The following is a 20,987-nucleotide window of genomic DNA, read 5'->3' on the forward strand; positions in this document are numbered from 1 at the left end:
CTCTGAAAATTGCATTAGTTTGAATCCATCTTCTTCTGTGCCAAACGAGGATTAATGAAGGTCGGGATAATGCCAGCAAATTGACTCTCTATCCAGCTTTGCTGGTAATAAGAAAGAGAACAATCTTTTAAGCAACCTTTACTATGATAACTATCATTTCCTTGTAATGATACCCTCTAACTTTAATGTTTTATTTCAAAGAAAACTACTGAATGCTAAGCAGTGTTTCTAAAGGTCAATTTAGATGAGGTCTGTTAATATCTCCTCACTTTATTTTACACTAAATACTCTAAGTAGATATATTGTTCAACCCAGAGTTCACAGGCACACACACTCCGTGTTTTCTGTAAATAAATTTAATTGCATGGAGGAATGAGGGTGTTCTTAGCTTGTTTTCAGTGTTAGGCAGTCTAAAGGCAGACTTTAGCTCTTTTTCCCCAGTCCTCATAATTGGCTCTGCTCGCTTATCTTTTCTCTGTTTGTGTGAAGCATCATTCACACAGAATAATTAGCAATCATGAGTTGCCTGGTGCTGGTGCTGCGTCACTCTGGCAATCTACCAAAATTTGGCACTTGACCTTTTCTTGTTTGAAAAGGAAAGCATCAATGATTGCCCAGATGAAGTCATGCTCCAATTGGACACAATTAGATGTTTTCATTATTAAAAATCTGTAAATCACTTAAAAAATATACTGAAATTCAGAGAAACTGTGGTTAAACAGTAACAAGTTATTATTGCAGATCACTGGATTGTAATCCCAATAATCAGTAAATTTTATCTCTGAATTTTTTTTGAAAGTTTGTTACACTTAAACCTTTCCATGGAGTTTGGACCAACTTTATGTATTTTTTGAAACAAAGCCACTAAGTTAGTTTCATTGCACAGCAGCCTTTTAACTTCTCTCCCACTGAAACTCAGCAAGACATTGATTATTGTAGTTCCATCCCCTTATTACATTTTCACAAAGTTTGAATTGACTTTACAAAGTCAATTTAAAGTATTGAAGCCATTATAAAAAAACACTAAGATAAATGCTACATTGCTAGAATTTATTCACATACTGGACTTTTCTGTTTTAAAGGGGAACTTTAAGTATTTTTTGAAACAGATCTTCTAGAATCTAGATCTTCTTTCTAGATCAGTGACTTTCCACTGTTCTGCATGTTTTCGATGTTTCCCTGCCTCCACACACCTGACATAATGAGTTATCATCAGGCTTCTGCATCACTTAATGACATGCTAAGGAGGTAATCATTCATTTGATTCAGGTGTGCTGAAGCAGGGAAAACTCTAAAACATGAAGGACAGGCAGTTTATAAGCATGAGGTTGAAAACCACATCTGAAGGAGCAATCCTCCTGGAATAGGAAATAAAAATTTAAACAAACAGCTCTGTTATAACTTATGATTGGAAATGGACACAAATGAGTGTCGGGAGAAACTAAATTCCCAGGAAAACACAGTCCTGGGTGTTAAGTCAAATAGCATCTACAAGCATGTTACCAGTATGCTACCCTGAACTTGTATCTCTTGAAACTTAGTTTTTCCAGACTTGGTTGTAACTGCAGTGGAAATGGAAGAGGGTAAACGGCCATCAGTTCCTGAAGTGCAAACACAACTTATTTTATAATAATGAAAAACAGCCCAACACTATAGCTCTCATTCTCTCTTTTATATATTTTATTTTTTCTCTTTTTTCATTCTAGATCATTAGCAGTTTGAACCTCAAAAGAAATGTAAACAATTTCATAATTACCTATGTTGTATGTGTCTCATTTTACAATGAATGTGGATCCAATGTGTGCTGACTCACCATATCTGCTGATGGAGGTACGGGTTATGCTCGCTGAAGAAGGAATGTTATATGATGAGGTTTGCTTGGGGACCAAAGCTACCACACTGCGATCAGAGACCTGCATGAGGAGACAAGTAGAACTCTACATTTCACTCCTGAATGCATATCTGCAATTTGTCACATTCTGAAGAAATGTCATGCTTTACTCAAACAAAATAACAGGTGTATGCATGTATACAGTGTTTTCTGATAAATAATTCAGACTATGAAGATCAGAAGTAAACAATTCTTTTAACAAAGACTCAAACGCCTTCATGTTGCTCCCTGTTGTTCTGCACCACAACCCTGTAGCTTTTCCCAAGCTGAGCAAAGTGCTGCAGCTGCATGACAGTTGTACTCAACATGTCTGTCATTGTCATTTTCAATACTTTCAGAAACATTACAGAGATAAGGTAAGCTTTGGCGCTTGTAGATTATGCAAAGAGAGGGAATGGTTGATGGAAAAGAAGGCTCAGTGTCTCTGGTGGTGTACCTGGACCCTTACCATAAATGGTTGGTCCAAGTAACAACAAAACATCTCTGAGTACTAGTCAAAAAAGATTATACGACAAGGCGATAACATTTGAGAATGATGCTCAGTTTAATCCTTTTCCCTTTGTGAATTATATTTCAGACTTTTGCCCCGTGTGTTCAGCTCCAGTTATTATCGCTGGAAAACTGTAGGTAGAACACACAGCGCCCTACAACACAAAAAATGTCTTTAAAATTAGCTTCAAGACTTGATTGTCATATGAGATCATTTATCAGTTTAATTAATGAATGCTACTGCTGCTAGCAGACCAAAACATCTCTGCATGAGAGAGCCAAAACACAGCAAACAACTCGCAGTTCTTCAGTGAGAACCAAAAACAACAAAAGAGCTTGCTGGCTGGCATTTGCAGCTTACCCCGAGGAGGGAATTCTGCTTCAGACCCAGCAAAGACAAACTGATGAGCCTCCAGTAGAGAAATAAACAAAAGGCAAATAAATGCCAGGCTCCTAAAGGCACACCTTAGAGAAACAACAGAATAAAAGCAGAAACATTTTCCCTTATATCTCTTAGCAGGAATAAGTTATTTTTGCATTTCAGTTTGGAAAATATCACACTGCATATTGTTCATATTGTATGAAGCCTAAGCTGGGCTGCTCCATTCCTCCCTCCCTCTAAACCTTACATTCTTTCTCAGCTGATCTCGCCTCTGCCGCTAGTTTCAGTGAAGTTTCTCAAAGTACACAGGAAATACCAAATCTCTAATGAGTGAAACAGGTGTTCTTTAATCAGAAGTGAAACATTGTCTGCTTTTAACAATATTGCTATGTAATTAATTCAAACCATGATATCCTGAGGCCTAATTTAACACATTAACAGTTAGCAATCATCTTTTTAATCTAACTTGCAACAAACAAGGGACAAAGGATCTGGAAAAAAACATAAGGTCCAAAATAAAAATTATTTTAAAAAAAACCAAGATGTGACATAATGTTCAATAACAGCATTTTTGGAATATTGTAGTAAAACCCTGTGATCAAATTATCCCTCAATAAAATATAGTGCAATCTATACAGTTTGTGGACTTTTCTCCTCACTTTCTTACTTCCACTGTTTCTTGTCAGATTCTGCTCACCTTAACTTAATTTCTACATCCTCTCTATCCCATAGCCTGGCCCAATTGGCTGACAGTGCATAGACCAGCTCTCACACACCATCAGGGTACACTTCCATGAAGTTTTCACTGCTATTCCTGTGATACATTTTCTCCAGGGAGCATGAAATAGCTTCTCAGTACCCCCTTTCCTTTTTACATCTGCCTCCATCTCTCCGTCTCTCTCTTTCTTTATGCTTTTTATGGCTGAAAGAGAAGCGAGAGCAGAGATGGCTCCTTGTGATAGGAGTAAATGATTGAAGGCGTGCAGATTCGCCCTTCAGGGATAATCCAGTGTGGGGCTGATAGTGGGCAGGTGTGATAAGGGCTGTGGACCCCGCCTGTGATAAGACCTTCCATTAGACACTGGTGAGTCGGACAGGCAGCTGAGTGTGGTCATCTTCTACCTTTCTTCCTTCCCTCCTGCATTCTCTTAGATCATGATGCCTATCAGAAGAATCGCAGCTGCCCAGTAGCTTGGAAATAAACTCTGCATGTGTGCAGCTTCTGTAAAAACTAGAGGAGGGGAAGTCTGAAGACAGTCATGAAAAAAAAAAAGTACTCAAGATTTATTTTATTTTCAACTTAAGGTGGAGTTTGGACATGGGAAACATGTAATTTTTGGGACTGTGTCTGCAACAGTTGCTTTTAGGGATATGACTCAGAGTGCAGCAACATTAACCAACATTAACTTATTTTCATTTCACATCCTGAGACCATAGTTCTCTTTCTGATTAAAGGCTTATATTTTAACCAAATTGAAAACAGATTCGAGACAACTATAGTGTTAGATTGAGAAACACAGCAATGAGCAAGTTTGTGTTGTCTTTTTTGCTTTTCAAAGAACCCAAAATGCCCTGAGATCAGTTTCTCTGCAGAGTTACAGGAGTCATCAGTCTGCTCTTCATCTTCCTCTGGAACAAACAAGTCGGCACTCAAATCACCAGACTAAACACCAGCTAAACCAAAACATTATGGTTATGATTAGTATTTATATTGCATAGATAAATACATAAAGATGAAAACCCCTAACAAGAGGTTTTCCAGACTAAGCTTGGATTTTGCCTTCTGAATTTTTCTAGAGTTTCTTGTGTTCTGTTGTTGTGTTCTACAAAATTCTGGTTTTCTGTTGTGTTCTACAAAATTTTGATTTTGTAGAATCAATTTCTTAGTCACACCTGTCCTGGATTTGTGTTCACCGTCTGTTCTCCACATTCATTAGCCCTCTGTGTATTAGTCCGTTCCTTTGTAAGTTGCCTTAGAGTATTCTCCTTGAGGTTTAGCAGTTTAATGTTCTTCGTAAAAAGTTATTTTAAAGGTACAAAACATGTAGAATTTTTACAACGTGATGGCTACAAGTGCCAACTAATGGAGTTGACAAAGCTATAAGATTAATCTGCTTTGATCTTCAAGAAAAAGGCAGTTTGCTCATACGACAGTAAGTGCAATAGTTAAAATCTAAATTAAAACAAACAGAGGAGAATTAATTCTTCAAAGCAGAGGTCAATGCTGATCTAATGTTATTCATACAGATGTGAGTATCTTTTGGCATCATGCTTACTGCCCAGCTACAACTACAGCAAGTTAAATTGTTTCAAGACAGCATTCCAGTGAAAGAAGATTTATTTATCTTAGCTCTGCTGTTTATCCGAGGATTGCCACAGATGTATGAGCTACAAGTCTGAACACACATTGTGTGCATATTTGAAAAAAATTCAATATGCGTCTATCTTTATCCAGGCAGGAAACAAATACAGAAACAGAGAGAAAGCTGTTGTAGAAATCAGAGTCTGGTCCCCTGACTATGAATACAAAAGTGATGAATAAAGATTGTGAACTCGTTCTCAGTTTGTGCATTTAAGTTTTCATTTTAGCGTAGTGGAAAGGTGCGCATTTCCATATCCAGGCTGTGTAAACCATTATTTCCAATGTAACAGTGTAAACAGCCAATGGCATTTCCTAGGTGGCTGTGAGACCTATGAATTTTAATGCCTTCGTCTAGTCCCTGTGTTTCAGCTATGGGAGAATTAGCAAATACTCAGGGTGATGCTCAGACTCACTCTGCATATTTCACTATTTCCCTTTTTACCTCTTCTTCCATTACATTCTTCAAGCTTTCCCACTCTCTCTTGGACTTAATGAGATGATCCCCTTTGTTTTGTTTTTTTATCCAGAGCCACATGTGTTGTCACAGCTGCCAGTTCGGCACCATGGTGTGTGACACAAACACACAAGCTCGCACGAGGGGGCTATTGCCAACTCATCCAAATAGTAATGATGCAAAAACATCTCTCCTTCCAACTCTGATCTCTTCCAGCACCAACTGTCCTTTTTCTCTCTTCCTCCTGCCACTATTTTGCTCTGCAGCCCGTCTCTATCTTCTCTGTAGTGATGCGGTGTTGGGTCTTACGGTGGGTTTTATGAAGGGACCCTCAGATCCATGATCAATAGCAGTCTTGTGATCTGCAATTGAGCAAGGAAATAAGTGAAGTGGCCACATGCGTGTTCTGTAGAGTCTCCCTTGGCTAACGATGGCAGACAGACTGCAAGGCAAAGAAGTGCAAAAAAACAACAGAGGAGCCCATTATGTGGTAGAAGCAAACACACTGAGCTGCTTCACCAAGGGGAAACACAGAAGAGACCTAGACGAGGTGCTTAAAGGGGGAACCGTCGCTGTCCAGCAGAGATACAACACGTCGGGGTACTGAACCCCTGATTTCAAGCCAGACGCTACGGTTTTAGTGGGAGTCAATGAAACTTTGGTGTTCAAAGCAACAAAATGCTCAGATGTCCTAGAAATTACGACAAGCCATCATTCGGATTTTCTACATAATCTTCATGAAAGACTTCATTGAATTGTTTTCCTTGTCTGCCAAAATGCTCAGGTACATAAAATGTACAAAACACAACAGCTTGCTGCTATTGCACCCCAGAAGTTTCACTGACTTCCATTCAAATCCGAGTGTCTGTTTTCCCTCAAAAAGGGTTGTGAATGTGTGAGAGAAAAGGAAGCGATGTGAATCTATTTGGAGTGAGGTGAAATGTTTAAGAAGTGAAGTGTAAATGAGGCCAAAGTCAAAAAAAGTAACAGTAAAGGCAGAAAGGAGGGTGAAAAGACAAAGGGGCCACAAAACCTGCATGGTGCCAAGTCCTGTGTGAAGGACGCTATGATGTGTCCCGTCTTCTAATGACTCCCACATCTGCTAAGTTACTCCCACTGCTCCTGAGGGGCAGGAGTTCACAGCAGCTCCCTGTTGTGAGGGCTTCAGTTTTGCCACCTCATTCCTTTTTACTAGCGTCTCCAGGCTGCGCAGTATTGATCTGCGATTCTAACCAAAGCTGCCACAGCCTCTGCTCCTTCCGCAGGTAACCTTGAATCAAAGCTCATGCAGTCTTTAGACAGATGGCACCCTTCGGCCAAGTAATGAGGGACAGCTGAGCGGACGCTGCAAAAGATTCATGACCTGTGGAGATGACCAGCTTCCCATCTCCTTCGCCTGTTTCCATCTTTATTTCCTTCTCTTTTTTTAATGTGTCTTTCGAGCATCTGCCAACTTCCACTTTAGCTTTTCGTCGTTCATCTGCTGTAAATTCCACTGAAAAATCTCTTCTTGTTCTCAGCTTTCCTCCTCTTTAGCTCACTACTCTTCTGTCTATTAAACAGGGGGCGGAAGATGAACTTGTGCCCCCAAAGGAGGACAAATTGTTACTGGTGCAGAGATGGAGTGAGAAAGAGGGGAAAGTAAAGAGACGCCTTGCTTCTGTCGCCTCATCTTTCCAGGGAGGCGGGAGAAATGTCAGCTGTGATGCGGAGAATTCACCTCTCCTGCCACCTGTACAGTAATTGTCCTCTATTCTGTGAGTCACTCAGAGTGTACCAGCTATGAGCATGCAAATGAGAGACTGAAAATTGAGCTGCCTTAAAGTCAAGAGCAGAAAATATCAAAGTTTGCTAGTGTGGGTGGAACAATTTCCATAATAAAACCCAATGCAAAAGTTGGACACAAATTAGGGTTTTCTTGACAAAAAGAAGTTTCGGAGTCAATTAGGGGAAAAAAAACACCAAACTAAGTAAGTACCTACCTGGTAGTGCAGGAGTGTGTTGAGTCTTTTCCAGTCATTTTCAATCTTAGTGGTGATGTCTTCATCCTGCAGCACCACACGAGCCATTCGACCCTGACGCCACTCTGATGACAAAAACACACAAGCAGAAACATAATAAGTGAAACATGAAAATAAAAACATCAGCTCCTTTGTGGTTCAGTCCTGAATTAGTTTTTCTTGTCATAGAAAAAATAATTTCAAGTACTGTCTTGAAATTTTTAGTCAGATTTTTCTGCTTGTAAAACACACATTTATCTTCCATCTTAGGAAGATAAATCTTCCATCTTCTTCCATCTTGCTCCAGGTAGCAAACTTCACGACTCCTCTTTTTCACTCTCTCTGAGTTCTGCGACATTAACCGAACTCTACAACACTTCTCCTCCCTCATCCTCTGGCCACAGTTCTACAAGGCAGGAGGACTGACAACCTCTTTGCCTCTACTTATGTTCTTGGGGTTGTTCCAGCTGGCTCCAGGTGAGGGCAACTTCTGCCTTCCAATAAGGCTTTAGCTACCTAAAAAACTCTCACTGACCAAAATGTTAGCCAAAAAGAAAAGGAAAAAAATAATTTAGTATTTCTGCTTATTGATCTTCACCTGATGTCACAGTGGGATGATGATAGGGGTTGCCAGTAAATGTCTAAACGATGACACCTGGCACAACAAAAAGCTAATTTTGGGGTGATTTGTTTGCTTAAGTAAACATCATGTTAGACAAGTGACTGGAACTATTCAGATGTGGATTCTGAATCATTTTCATTCAGTCAGAGAATGAACATGATATATGGAACTTTGATAAAGTTTGTGCTACAAACAGTTTGGTCTCATATGTTTGTTAGAATAGTAGTCTGATGATCTATGTGTCAAGATGGAAGATAACATGAATGCAGAGGCTGAAACCAGTTTGTTTATTTCCATTTCACTTGTAACTAAACTTAATTATTAAACCTTAATAAATAAAGTGCCAGTGCATAAAGACTCAACACCTGGTGTTTTTCCTACAGCCATATAGAATAAATATAAAACTCTGAAGAACAAATATAAATCAAAACCACAGAGAAAATCATAAATAATCACACTCAGGGAATTAGCCATCGTTAGCAGTACTCTCTTCAGGAGACTAACTCCTGTAAAAATGTCTTTGAGTTCTGTAGATGGTTTGCAGAAGTTTGTTGGCTGTAAAAAATATATTGTTCAGTTAAATTCAGATTTAGGACAAACTACCTAAACATACTGTCTCATTGAAGGTGGACTATATGTTGTGTATGTTTAGTTGATTTCAAGTGTGTTTTGGGGTATACAGATGTGTGAAATCGCATCTACTTTATTAGAAATCTTGGTCATTGGCAGTTCAACCAAAAACGTAATCCTAAAATAATAAAAATATCAGCTGACGGCTCAAAGTTTTAAACAAGGCTGAACAGAACCACTTAAAAGGAGACATAATTTTGTTGAAAAATGTTGAGACACAACTCCACATGCACACAAATGAGTAGATATCTGCAGGATTTCTGTGTGTCCTCAGACAGAGATTGATATGCATTTTAATTTAACATTCCACAAGAACATTTGAAAGATGCATATTTAGGCTGCTTGCACACTTTAATTGGTGCAAGTATCACAAATGCAGCAGCAGAGCTATCACTGTGGGGAAGAAAGGAAAATCAGATTGAAAAGGAAGCTCTGAGAAAATTACTTCCTTTCAAAAGCAAGGAGAAAAGGAACCATATGTAACAGGTAAAAACACCAAGTAGCACTGGTGGAGGGCAGTGACTCAGGCATCATTGTGCAGTAATAAAATAATAATAAGGGTAGTCACAGAGAGGCGGATAACCAATGTAGACCTCATACTGGGAATGATCATTGATTTTCCCCTTGTTGACCGGGTTGTTATTGCTGCGTGTCTCATCCAGATGACCACATGATGCCTCTGCCTGGCACAACATGGCCTCAAACCTTCTAAACCACCCACAAATCTGTGTTTTAAAGAGAATTGTACACCTGCAGACAGTCTCACACAGATGCAATCACTTTCAAGCAATAATGCGATGGGAGTGTTGTAAAGACACAGATACGTGCTCATTTGAAATAAGCATGCGACTTGGGGGCCTTATTGTTATCCACACTTATGTGAAGTTAAAAAAAAATTTGGCGAGGGACAGACTGATGGGAGGCGATGCACGGACAGCAAAGGATGACAGTGGCAGACTGTGTGGGAGTGGAATTTAGTTTGAGGCGGCTGAGCCAGACGGTCAGCTCTTACCTGCGTCGGCCACGTCCAAGATGTAAAAACATGCATCATCAGACGCAATTCTCTATTTAAATCTTTTGAGGCTTGTTGGCACCGGCAGGTGTGGAAAACATGCCAGTCAGTTTCATCGAAGCAGCACACTGAGGCTGGTTGGGAGACTGGAGCACAGCTTTATCGCACTGATTATCTATCCACCATGCTCGGGTGTTCTCTTACTAATACATGGATTTGTAGGTGTGAAGGACTCTACACCTGTCTGCTGGATCTGTGTGTCTTCGAATTTTGTGTTCAGTGTGTTTGGCTCTTTACCCAAGTCCATGTCGACGGCTCGCGGCCGCTGAGAATAGGGCATGTTCTTGTAAACAGCATCAAGTATCTTCTCCTTCACTTGTGTGATTGTGTCACAGTTCAACACCTTCACGGGAATCTCCGGACTGTTTTCGTTGTCTGGGTTTACACAGTTTAGGATCTGGATTATGAAAAAGGGAAAAACAGAGAGGGAGAGAGAGTGAAACAACACAAGAGGGGAGGAAGAAAAGCTGGTTCCTGACTGGACGCGGGTCCAGCTTGTGGCTTTTCCCTCATTAGAGTCTCTTTGGATCGTAGCAGGAGCTTTGAGAAACCATTTCCGCTCTTACTGGCATCCCAAAATCTAATTTCACACCTTCGGCGGGACACCAATTTCCAGCACTGCCGGGGCATTAGCACATAATGAGCCAAATTCCCAGTCAGAGCAATCAGAGCATTGTCATGTCACATGCTGGTTGTGTGAGAGGTTTCCTTTTTCTATCTGTTCATGACAGAACGTGAGGAGAGGTTTGTTTGGTTTGTTCCAGTCTATAACCACCTACCCTGATGTTGGACCAACATGGCTTCCTGTGGGACTAATGCTTAATTTTCCTCCCAAGGTAGTGCAGTGAAACACAGCTACACTGCTCTACAAAGGCATTCATGCCCTTTGAACCTTCTTACGCTAAAGGATAAAAAATTTTGATGCATTGTATTTAGTGTATCTGTTTTAGAATTGCAGTTTTGCCAAATACCCCAAGTTAGTTAGATTAGATGGAAAGTGTCTATGAGAATCAACTTTTAAGTCATGCCAAAGATTTTTTATTCGTTTTAAGTCTGGACTAGAATTATTAGGAGGTAAATGTCACACAGGTTCTACAGGCTTTAGTCCAGGATTTCCCTGCTTTGAGTTCTATCCATCTTTACAGAAAAACTGACCAGCTCCTCCGTATAAGATGATTTGTGCAGTGCATGACAAATAGTTGTCAATAGATTCTCTCAACTCAGGTGTGGTTTGCTGCAGCTCTAGTCACCATCAGATTAATGCTCTGTTTGTCTTGTTTGTTAGTTTTGGGTAAACATTCATGTCTGGATAGGTTTCTAGATGTGCTAAACTCTATTTTCAGATGAAGAACCGAAATGTGCTTCTTGCAATGCATAAAGTGTGGGAACAATCAATCAAGTTTATTTAAAGTAGATTTAAATTACATTTAAAATTTGTAACCTGATAAAAATGCTTTTTTATTTATCATTGTTATTATTCTCTTCTTTTGAAGAAGCTTGATAATTTGTCTGCATTGTACCGTAATGTATTGTATTTATATTGATTGAGGGACTACAGATGAAAACTAGCCTTTATATTCAACTCTGGCATATTACGTAGATGTGCTTTGTCCCTTTTGAAATAAACAAACAACAATATATACTCTCCAATGTCATCTTAAAATTTGAAAATGTGAAATAAGTAAAAGAAAACCTGATGCAGTCAGCTGTGGGCCGCTACTTAAAACAAAAGAAACACTTGAGTACGTGTGTGTACGTGTCAGCCTGGCAGCATCATGTTTGTCCACGTCTGCAAGCCTTTGTGCAAACTTCTGCTGTGTCTGCTGGTGTGTGACGTACCAGGGTTTTGTACTCGATCTGCTGGCGGATGAGCTTGTCTTCGCTCAGGGAGTAGCGGGCCTCTCCGGTGATGGCGTCAATGGGCCCCTTTTCCATCTGCTGCTTGATGGCGCAGTACAGCATGAACAGCGGCTCCCCTGCACACTCCTGTGAACACCCACGCGCGCGCGCACACAGACAAACCCACAGGTTCACACATGACAGAGCACCCCGGCATGAAAAAAAGAAACCTCACCAGACTGAAAACACAAACTGCATAATCACATCTTTAATCTGGAGGCTTTATTAAAAAGATACAAAGAATGGATTTGCATGTGCATATATAAACACCTCCGCACATTTGTTGGTGCACTGACCTTGAGGAATTTGTGAAGGAGGAAGGCGAACCAGTTCGTGAGCATCTTCTCAGCAACCGACTCTGTTCTGAAATTACATGAATCAAAATAAAATGTAATTTTTGTCTCTCTCTCACTAAGCCAAAACTTTCAGAAAACAACAGACCTCCATAATTCATGAGGTTGTAAGAAAAAAACCTAAGGGAGCTCTCCCTGACATCTTGGCTATGGAGGAGCCGCCTTTGGTTTTGCTTGTATACTCCCTACAACCCCGTGGTCACAGTGAGAGAACAGAGCAGAGCAAACAGGGGGCATCTCTGCACATAAGGGTGTGTGTGTGTGGGTGTGTGACAGAGCAGGCACGCGTGCAGTTGATTATTCATGTGTGGTTCAACACAGTGGGACATCAGCAGCTGTGACAAGCCTCAGCTGTTGAGAGAGACGAGAGCTGTCACAGCCAGGTAACGCCTGATCGCGGCCAAAACGATCTCTTCTCCTCTCATTTCCTCTCATCCTCCTACCCACCTCCACTGCCCTTCCCAGTCAATCACACATGGAGCTACAGCCTGCTGCTGGGCTTGATTGGCCAAGAAAGAAAAAAACAAAACACAAAAGTGCACTGACCTCCAACTATTTCTACCACGCAGCACGCAACAAAACTCTGCACCCTTTCATAATTTCTGCTCATTTTTGCTCTAAATGCCAAACAAATATCTCTACATCTACCTCATTAGCAGCATCATGAATCACAAGAGAACAGGAGTTAAATAAAAAAATACAACTATTAATGAGCAAGAAGCTTAGATGAAAGAGTTTGTTATATTCGCACAAAGTAGAATAGCAAAAATGAGCTGTTGACTCATTTTGTAAAAAATGCTTAAAGTTCTGGGCTTCCCCTGAATGGACAATTAATTACTTGCAACAATGGCAATAATGGCCATCTTATCTTGATGTTGTTGTAACTCATCATGAGGTTCAAGTAAGAGACATCAATATTAGGTAGAGCTTGGGGTAAAGTAGGGATCCAGGTGTAGGATTTTTGATTTTCACTGCATTGAGATGAGGAAACGCTGATTGATTAACAACTATTATCTTTTTGTTAATTTATGACTTCATTTTGAGGACCAGAAAAGGGAGATCTTGCAGCACCATTTGAATACATAAGTTCAGATGTAATTCCTCCAGTCACCTCGCCAAACAGAAATAATTTATGGAGGATGCGGGACTTCCATGCATCCAGTTTTTTGACTTTGGTAGGAAGCTAGAATACCTGGAGAGAACCCACATATGGAGGAGAACATGCAAATTCCTGAGTTGGGATTTGAACCCAGGACTTTCTTGCTGTAAGGCAACAGTGCTACCAGCAGCGTCATCATTGAGCCCCAGTTGCAGAACATGCAAAACTAAAAGAAAATCCATAACACGATTCCCCCCGGAGGATCTGACATAATCGATTTGTAATTACATAACAGCTTCATAATTAAACTGAATGGAGCGCCTAAAAATAATGTGGTCAGTATTAAAACAAGCTGATTGAAGCATCCTCGTTTATGTCAGTCAAATTTACATTACTTATACAGAGCAACCTTTTTTTTAGTAGATGTTAGAGCTATTCATTAGGTTATTTTCAACTTAAAAACAGATCAACACAAAAAATTATCTTGGTATTCCAACGTAAGTTAATACTAACGTAAGTCATCATATCAGTATCAACTGTGGGTTTTATAATATCATGCATACTATTACATATAGATACACCTTTGTACTGTTGTTGCGCAACACCCCCCCCCTCCTTTCTGTCTCTACTCTCTCACTCTCGTACTTCCTCTTCTGAGAGGGGAGATGTGCTACCAGCTCTCCGTCTAACGGGTACGTTGAGTTTCCTAAATCTGCTGGGATTTACCCTGTCCAGAACTGAAGTAAACTCTGTTTAAGCTGGTTTCGAGAAACGATTCGCCTGGTTATCTGACGGCCTACATCCAGGTGTCCCACCCTTCTTCCCCCTGTGAATTAGCCAGACTGAGCAGCCTACAGCCAACTAGTTTCACAGAGCACACCTGTTAACGGTCGCTCGTTCTCTATTTTGCAACTTGCATTTGTTATTGAACCAGGTAGGTTTTAGTGACTCGGGCGAGTCCCAAGGATGAGGTTTTAAATATGGGCTACCAGCAACCTAAAAACATTTTCCACTTTTTCCTCTCCAGAATCAAACATCACAGCTATTTTACAACCATCAAAGAACTTTAAGGTGACTCATTAACTGAATGTCCACAACATCTTTAGATTTTCTTTATGCTAAATATTTTATTAGTGAGGCATTTTTGCAAGGGTCAGTACAGCTTAATTCAGTAGCAGAAATAATCAAATAAGTAAAATCAATCATCTAGTCTATCTTTCCCTACTGCTGACACTGAGAACTAAAAAAGGAACCTTAGAGCGAGACGGACGGAGTTTGGTGTTTCGAACCCCAGACCTGGCTTGATGATGAAGAAGGTGTTGCAACAGGAGGAAGACGTTGATCGATGAAGGCCAGGATCTCCGCAGGTCTGATGAGCCTCCTCTCCGCATGGATGCTGAGGTCACACAGGACTTGGTGCTGGCAGGAAAAAAGGCACCAGTTCTCCTTCTTTGTCTTTGCCTTTGTCTTTGTCTTCATCTTTGTCTTTGGGGTCTGAACCCAGCCGATGAGAGAAGTGTGATTCGAAGCCACAGATTGTGGGCCAGACGGGTTGGTCTCCATGTGCAGGACAGTCTCCGGCTCCGTGGCCCCGGCTCTTCTTCAGCTGCAGAGTTCTTTGTCCATCTCGATCTTGGCTCGAAGCTGCCCGGAGGACCCAACGAACGGTTCCTCTTTTGCACCCACCTTATATAGGGTTTATCTGTCTGCTTAGACAGATGATCTCATATCCGTCACTGTCTTAAGAGACATCATGTCATGATGTCTGTGCCAATGTCTCAGGGCTGCTCAACCTCCTGTTTCCATATAAGGTGCTGATCATCTCTGCTCTCCTGTTAGTTCCCCTGTTTCCCTTAGCCTGTCACCTTTCACCTACCATCTACCTCCAACATATCAGTGATGTTTAATTGCAGTTTTACAACCTTTTACACCATTTCAAGTTCAATGTCAAAATCACATTTATATCACATTTATTTTCTTTAGCTTCTCTGATTTAGCATTCATTTATAATTTTATAACCATAACTTATATCACATTTATTTTCTTCAGCTTCTCTGATCTATCATTCATTTATGATTTTATAACCATAACTTATTAGTTACTCTTATTATGATCTTAATGTGAGTTATTACAGATGTTTTTCTGAAAAGAAACCAAGAATAATCTATTATTCTAATTATTTGATACCAAAGTTACATTTGCTTGTTTTTCTTATAAGTGTTCTCACAAATATAAGTGTAAGTATTATTACAAGTAAATCAATATTAATATAAGTATTTTACTTTGAATCTTATCAAATTACTCAAAATGTTTAGATTTAATTTTTTAAAACTTTCATGCTTTAAAATAGTCTCAGCTATTTTTATAAATCTGCAGGCTGGAAACTTCCTCTTTTTCCAGGAAACCTGCTTTTCTTGTTTCATGAATCTCTCTGACTGACTATGATTTCTTATGATTAGATAGAAAAAAGTAGAATTAAAGCAAAGTTTGCATGAGACAAAAACAACACACACAACCAGATTTATTTTATTGACACTTAAGTCTACTGTTGGGCCTTGATGTCACTTGAGTGATTCATTTTAAAGATAACTTTATTTATTATTACTGTTAAACTAACTTTATTGACACTTAAGTCTACTGCTGGGCCTTGATGTCACTTGAGTGATTCATTTGAAAGATAACTTTATTTATTATTACTGTTAAACTAAAATCTCCAGCACGGGGAAGTGGGATGAGCTCGGATTTTCTTGACAGTACTTTAAGAACAATAATCTTAAAAAAAAAAGATCTTTTCTGTAGTGAATTAATATGGCAAAAATGGGAGCCTTGGAGAAATACGTAGTTGTACAGCAATAAAAAAGCCCTGAAAAGTAAATTACACAGAAGATGCTCTCTTTGTATTAGATTGTCTTTGTATGAAACAAGCTAAAGGAGATACTAAAAGAGCAGGTTCCTTGTGTATGCAAGCAAAAATAAAATTAAATACCACACTTCTTTAGATTAATATAGTGTTTATCTACTGTGTGCTACAAAATAGTCTGAACTAAAAGTACCGCTATTTCTCTTCTTTGCTTGAATGCGACTGATAACATCCACAATAAAGTGTATCTGCTATGTTTAAGACTGAGACGCTTTATGATTACCACCTGGTTGCAAGTGAGCCCTGCCATAAAGCTCTGTAAGTGATCACAACCAATTTCAAGGACAATGCATTAAAAACGTTTCCTTTATGCAACAGTAAATTACTGTGATTACTCTGGTGGATATGGCGGAGGACCCGGGCTGACCTGCGGATTACCGTGAATCGAAGCAGCAAGGTATTAAAGGCAAGTTAGAAGGTTTCCATACCCTCAACAATGCTGGAGATGATTACACCTGAAGCGAGATTACTACTATTATTGGAGATAATTGCGTTAAGTCATGTTTAAGGTGTATAAGCAGGAATCTGGAGCTGAGGCAAAAGCACCAGAAGGATTGTCTGAGTCAGAGAGGTCACGCTAGCTAGCAATTTAGTCACTGAGATGAGAAAGAGTGTCAGTCATTCTCCATTTCTCATTAGAACAGGAAAGATTAAGGATTTTCATATTTTTCAATTCAACTCATGGATTTTTTCCCCCTCTCAGTTGCTTGAGCATAAAGCTGGGGTTATATTTTGTTTTGAATGATGTATGACTGTCTGCGCTTTGATGATGTCTCCCACAGCCGGAGGCTACTCCCCTGTGAACGAGTCCATTGGCCAGTCTATTGGCATCTCGCTAAGAGAGGAACTGGATGAAAGCCCCATTAAGTGTGATGCTTCAGCAGGGGGTTGGGCAAGGGTTGACTGGAGGTGGTATAGATAAGTTCAACCCGTTTAACATACAGGATGGGAGAATACTCTTCATAGGGAGAAAGATGCAAACATATTTTTCAATATCAATCAATTGATTAACTATTTTGGAAATGTATTTAAAATCTTATTTTTTCAAAGTAAAATAACAGGAATTTGATGCACATATGCAGGATCTATACTCCCTCAATACAAACAGAAATATCTGTTGGGGAAATTCAAAATTTTCTTTGCAAACTACACCTTAACCACTACCTTTTTGTTGGCATTAAGAAGCTTCCTGTATAGCTTAAGAATGTGGTTGGATATTTGACCACTCTTCTGGGTAGAATTGGTAGAGTTCATTTGAACTAATTTATTTGCAGGAGCCGACTTTACCACAATGGGGCAGAACAGAGGTAGAAATAGAGTTTAGATTAGGCCTAAAAGGTCTGACCTGACCCAGCCTAAACCCCGTAAACACTGTGTCCAAACCTGATCTAAACCAACTAAATAACTAATTAGAGGCCAAAACCCAAAGTAAACCTTGCATTTTATTTTGAACTATTACCAGTTTAAAATCCTTCAAGACCTCTTTGCAGGTTTATTCAGGTAACTTGGTTGTTTCAGGTAACTTGGTTGTAGCTGTTGTTTAATATCTCTCAGCTCCAGTTAGTTGCTTGATGTAAATGCAGGATAAGTGTAAATCTTATGGGATGTGTGTCTGGTAAACATTGATGTTTCATCCATTTCAAGAGGAGTTTTGATGGGAGATTGGAATTATTGTACTGTATAAGCCACCGTCATTTCCAAGTTTCCACCAACCAGCTGCTGATTTGAGAAGAAGTTAAATAATTTGAAGATGGCAGTCCTTTTTTCTGCTTTGCTTTCAGAATATTTGAAAACAAATAAATCAATACAGTACAATGATCTTAGGGTTGAAAGCATAAATTTGGAGATCTTCAAACATACTACTTGTCATTGTGTCTAAATAGCTCAACTATGGATTTGTCTGAACATCATAATTTTCTCTAGAAGACATTTGGCTTGTCCATGTAAGCGATTGCATATTTCAGTGAGTTAAAATTGTTGATTTTGATACATTGGCTTTGGTTTAGGACTTTTTAATACCACATGCTGATGTAAAACATGTCTCATTGTGGACTATAATCTGGGTTTAAAGACTTTCCAGATTTGGAATGCTTAAGTCTTGGTGGTTTCTGAGTCGTTCCTAAACAATTTCCTTTCTTATGAGTGTGATAGTTTGGGTTATACGTACAGCTTGGATATAGCTGGGATAAAAGTGTATACAAATTAAGAAAATAAATCAAAATTGGTTTAAGAATGAAAATTTTGGGTTTCCTGAATGGGCTTCCAAAGGTTTGTCCTTAAAAGTCTAGATTTCAACCAATTTAAACCCTATCGGTTATTCTAAGCAGAGTTGTCATACATTCAGCCAGAAATATGCCACAACAAGCATGTGCTTTCTGTACTTATACTTTTACTGTGTGTGGATTCAAATAAAATCTACACATTTCACCAGGACTCTATTTTAATTTATAAACCCTCACAGGTGATGATGTCTGGGGACTGGACAAAGAAAGACATCTAAAGAATTCAGAAGAGCACAATGATGCACAATAACGTGCTGCACAGCAAAGCGTCTCAGTTTGAAAACATGTGAAGGAGCCATTAGAGCCTTGGGCTGTGTTTTCATGCTGAACATGCCTTAATTTATTGTGAATCTTTCTGGACAATGCCCCAAATCCCTCTGTAATCGCCCTCCTTCCTCTACAAGGATTTACCCCCCACCCCTCACTGCTATGCTTAGTGTGCAACCCCATCCCATTCCTGCTTTTATGAGACTTGCGTGTGTTAGAAGTTAATGGAACTTATTAAGCATTTTAATAAGCTCAGCAAGTCTCGAAGAAGGAAGTCAAATAAAGCCTTTTGTGCGGGGGCTGTGCTGACTCCCCCTTAATATCTCTTCTCTTGAATGTCGGCAGGGAGAAGCACTTTGTTCTCCTCCTTCTCCTCTCCTTCTTGTCCTCCTCATTTTCCTCTGCTTCGTTCTCTCTCTTAATTGAGTTTCATTAATGAACATCAGGATTTCATTATGCCACAAAGTGTTTAAGAGCAGACCCCATCTCGGATTTCCTAATGGTTGTGAGGGTGCATGGGTGGATATTTTAGCAGCCACTGAAATGTCTCTCAATGAAACTAATGCTAAACACAAAACGCATGCTCTGAATAATGCCGTACACCAAAGCTCTGCATGGGCGGAAATCTCATTACGGAAATGCTGAGAAGAAAAATAAGACAAGATTGAAGAGTCTCAAGTTGATAGACGAAATGTTCTGTTGTTCCATTTAAAGAACATTAAGAGCAAGACAAAGAAACTGGGTGAGGAATGGCAAAAGTTAATATGATAGAGATAATGGGGAAAAGATCTTAACAGAAAAAGGAAGTGACTATTCCAGCATGTTTTTTTTAGAGTTTGCACTTTAAATGACAGAGAGAAAAGCCAGTGACAAAAGACATGGGTGGAAATGAAGATTATGTTATGTATAAGCAGAGAAAAGAAAATCCAGATCCACTAAATAAAATCCAAACATCACAAGGTGCCAGGTGCTGCATCGATTCTCCTTAATGCAATAAAGAGTGAGGAAATCAATCATAAAACCTAGATGTTCTTTCAGAAAGCTTTTAGAAAAATAGTAGTGTTTATAAACTAAAATCTATTTTCAACACTCAGAAAGCCTTTGAAATATTTACGTACTAAAGGAAACTCACATTTCCCTGAAAAAGGAAAACACTTCAGAGAAGGTAGGGAGGATGATATTTAACTTAATGGACTGGAGGTTTTCATATCATTTCTGTGTAAATGTAAGATACAGCAAATGCTACAGATGCATTTCCATTCGTCTGATGTGTTGGATGGGTAAAAGAGTAGGCACACAAGAAGCAATACTTTCCTCCAGGGCATTTAAACACAAACCTCCCTACCAGTGACGCAAGTCAAGCTGAATTCTGTGTAACTATTTAAATTAATTACTTCTTGAAAACTAATTATTTGTTTTTCATCCTGCTTATTCATCCATTTAGTAATTCTCAGATATACTCTGAACCTCAAGAAGGAAAGAAAGGTAATTTAACTAAGCAAACATAGAGTACTTGGCAAACTAAACTGTTTCACATTGTGCCTTGTTTTTAGCCTCATAAATTTGAATGTATTTTATTTGAATTTTATGCACTAGGCAAACAAAAGTACCACACATTTGGTTTCCAGAATTTTGCTATGAATATCTGAGGGGTGGCTTTGTTTTAGCACAATTTGCCTTTATATGTCATTTAATTATTGAGTAGAGTCTATGTATTTAATAATTTCAGTATAAATACAACATGAATTTTCAAAATCCACCGTATTTATGTGGAATTCACGCAATATTTACTCATAGGACAGCAGTTCTGCTAGCTAGTGTAGAGCTATTTAGGTAATGGCCAAGAAGTAAAGTTACATTTCAGGCAGAAATGTAAAAATAGTTACAACTAAATATTCAGATTTTTGGAAGATAAAGATATTTTTAGTTGTAATTTGTCTGTTGCCTTCACAGGACAAAAAAATTAGAAATGGCCTGCTTGTTTGTGTCTCTTCTTCAGACTACAGTAGTTTAATATTAATAATTTCATTCAAAACAACATTACAAAAACAGGAAACCCTTGCATCTTCTGTTCTGTAATTTTCTCAATGAAAATACATTCTCCTTGAAACGTTGGCTAACGTCTGTAAAACTGAATTCAATTATAGCATCTGTCCCCTTGTTCATCATTGTGATGTACAATTTCACCATTACCTTCATTATGAGCACATACATCTAACATAGCTAAAAGCAGCTTATTAAGTTTGTGGCTTTTGTTGTTATTTT

General features: G+C 39.1%; 1 protein-coding gene across 1 annotated transcript in view; it reads right to left on the reverse strand.

Annotated features, from left to right (window-relative positions):
- plxna2 (plexin A2) overlaps positions 1-20,987 on the reverse strand; it is a 213,707-nt gene that overhangs the window by 7,812 nt on the left and 184,908 nt on the right. Inside the window, exons 23-27 of the mRNA XM_028010799.1 lie at positions 12,098-12,164; positions 11,742-11,888; positions 10,140-10,299; positions 7,561-7,664; positions 1,814-1,913 (exon numbers count right to left, since the gene is read on the reverse strand). Coding sequence (XP_027866600.1) covers positions 1,814-1,913; positions 7,561-7,664; positions 10,140-10,299; positions 11,742-11,888; positions 12,098-12,164 — 578 coding nt within the window. The remainder of the gene's footprint in view (positions 1-1,813; positions 1,914-7,560; positions 7,665-10,139; positions 10,300-11,741; positions 11,889-12,097; positions 12,165-20,987) is intronic.

Source organism: Xiphophorus couchianus, chromosome 24, assembly GCF_001444195.1.
Source record: "Xiphophorus couchianus chromosome 24, X_couchianus-1.0, whole genome shotgun sequence".
Classification (NCBI taxonomy): Eukaryota; Metazoa; Chordata; class Actinopteri; order Cyprinodontiformes; family Poeciliidae; genus Xiphophorus; species Xiphophorus couchianus.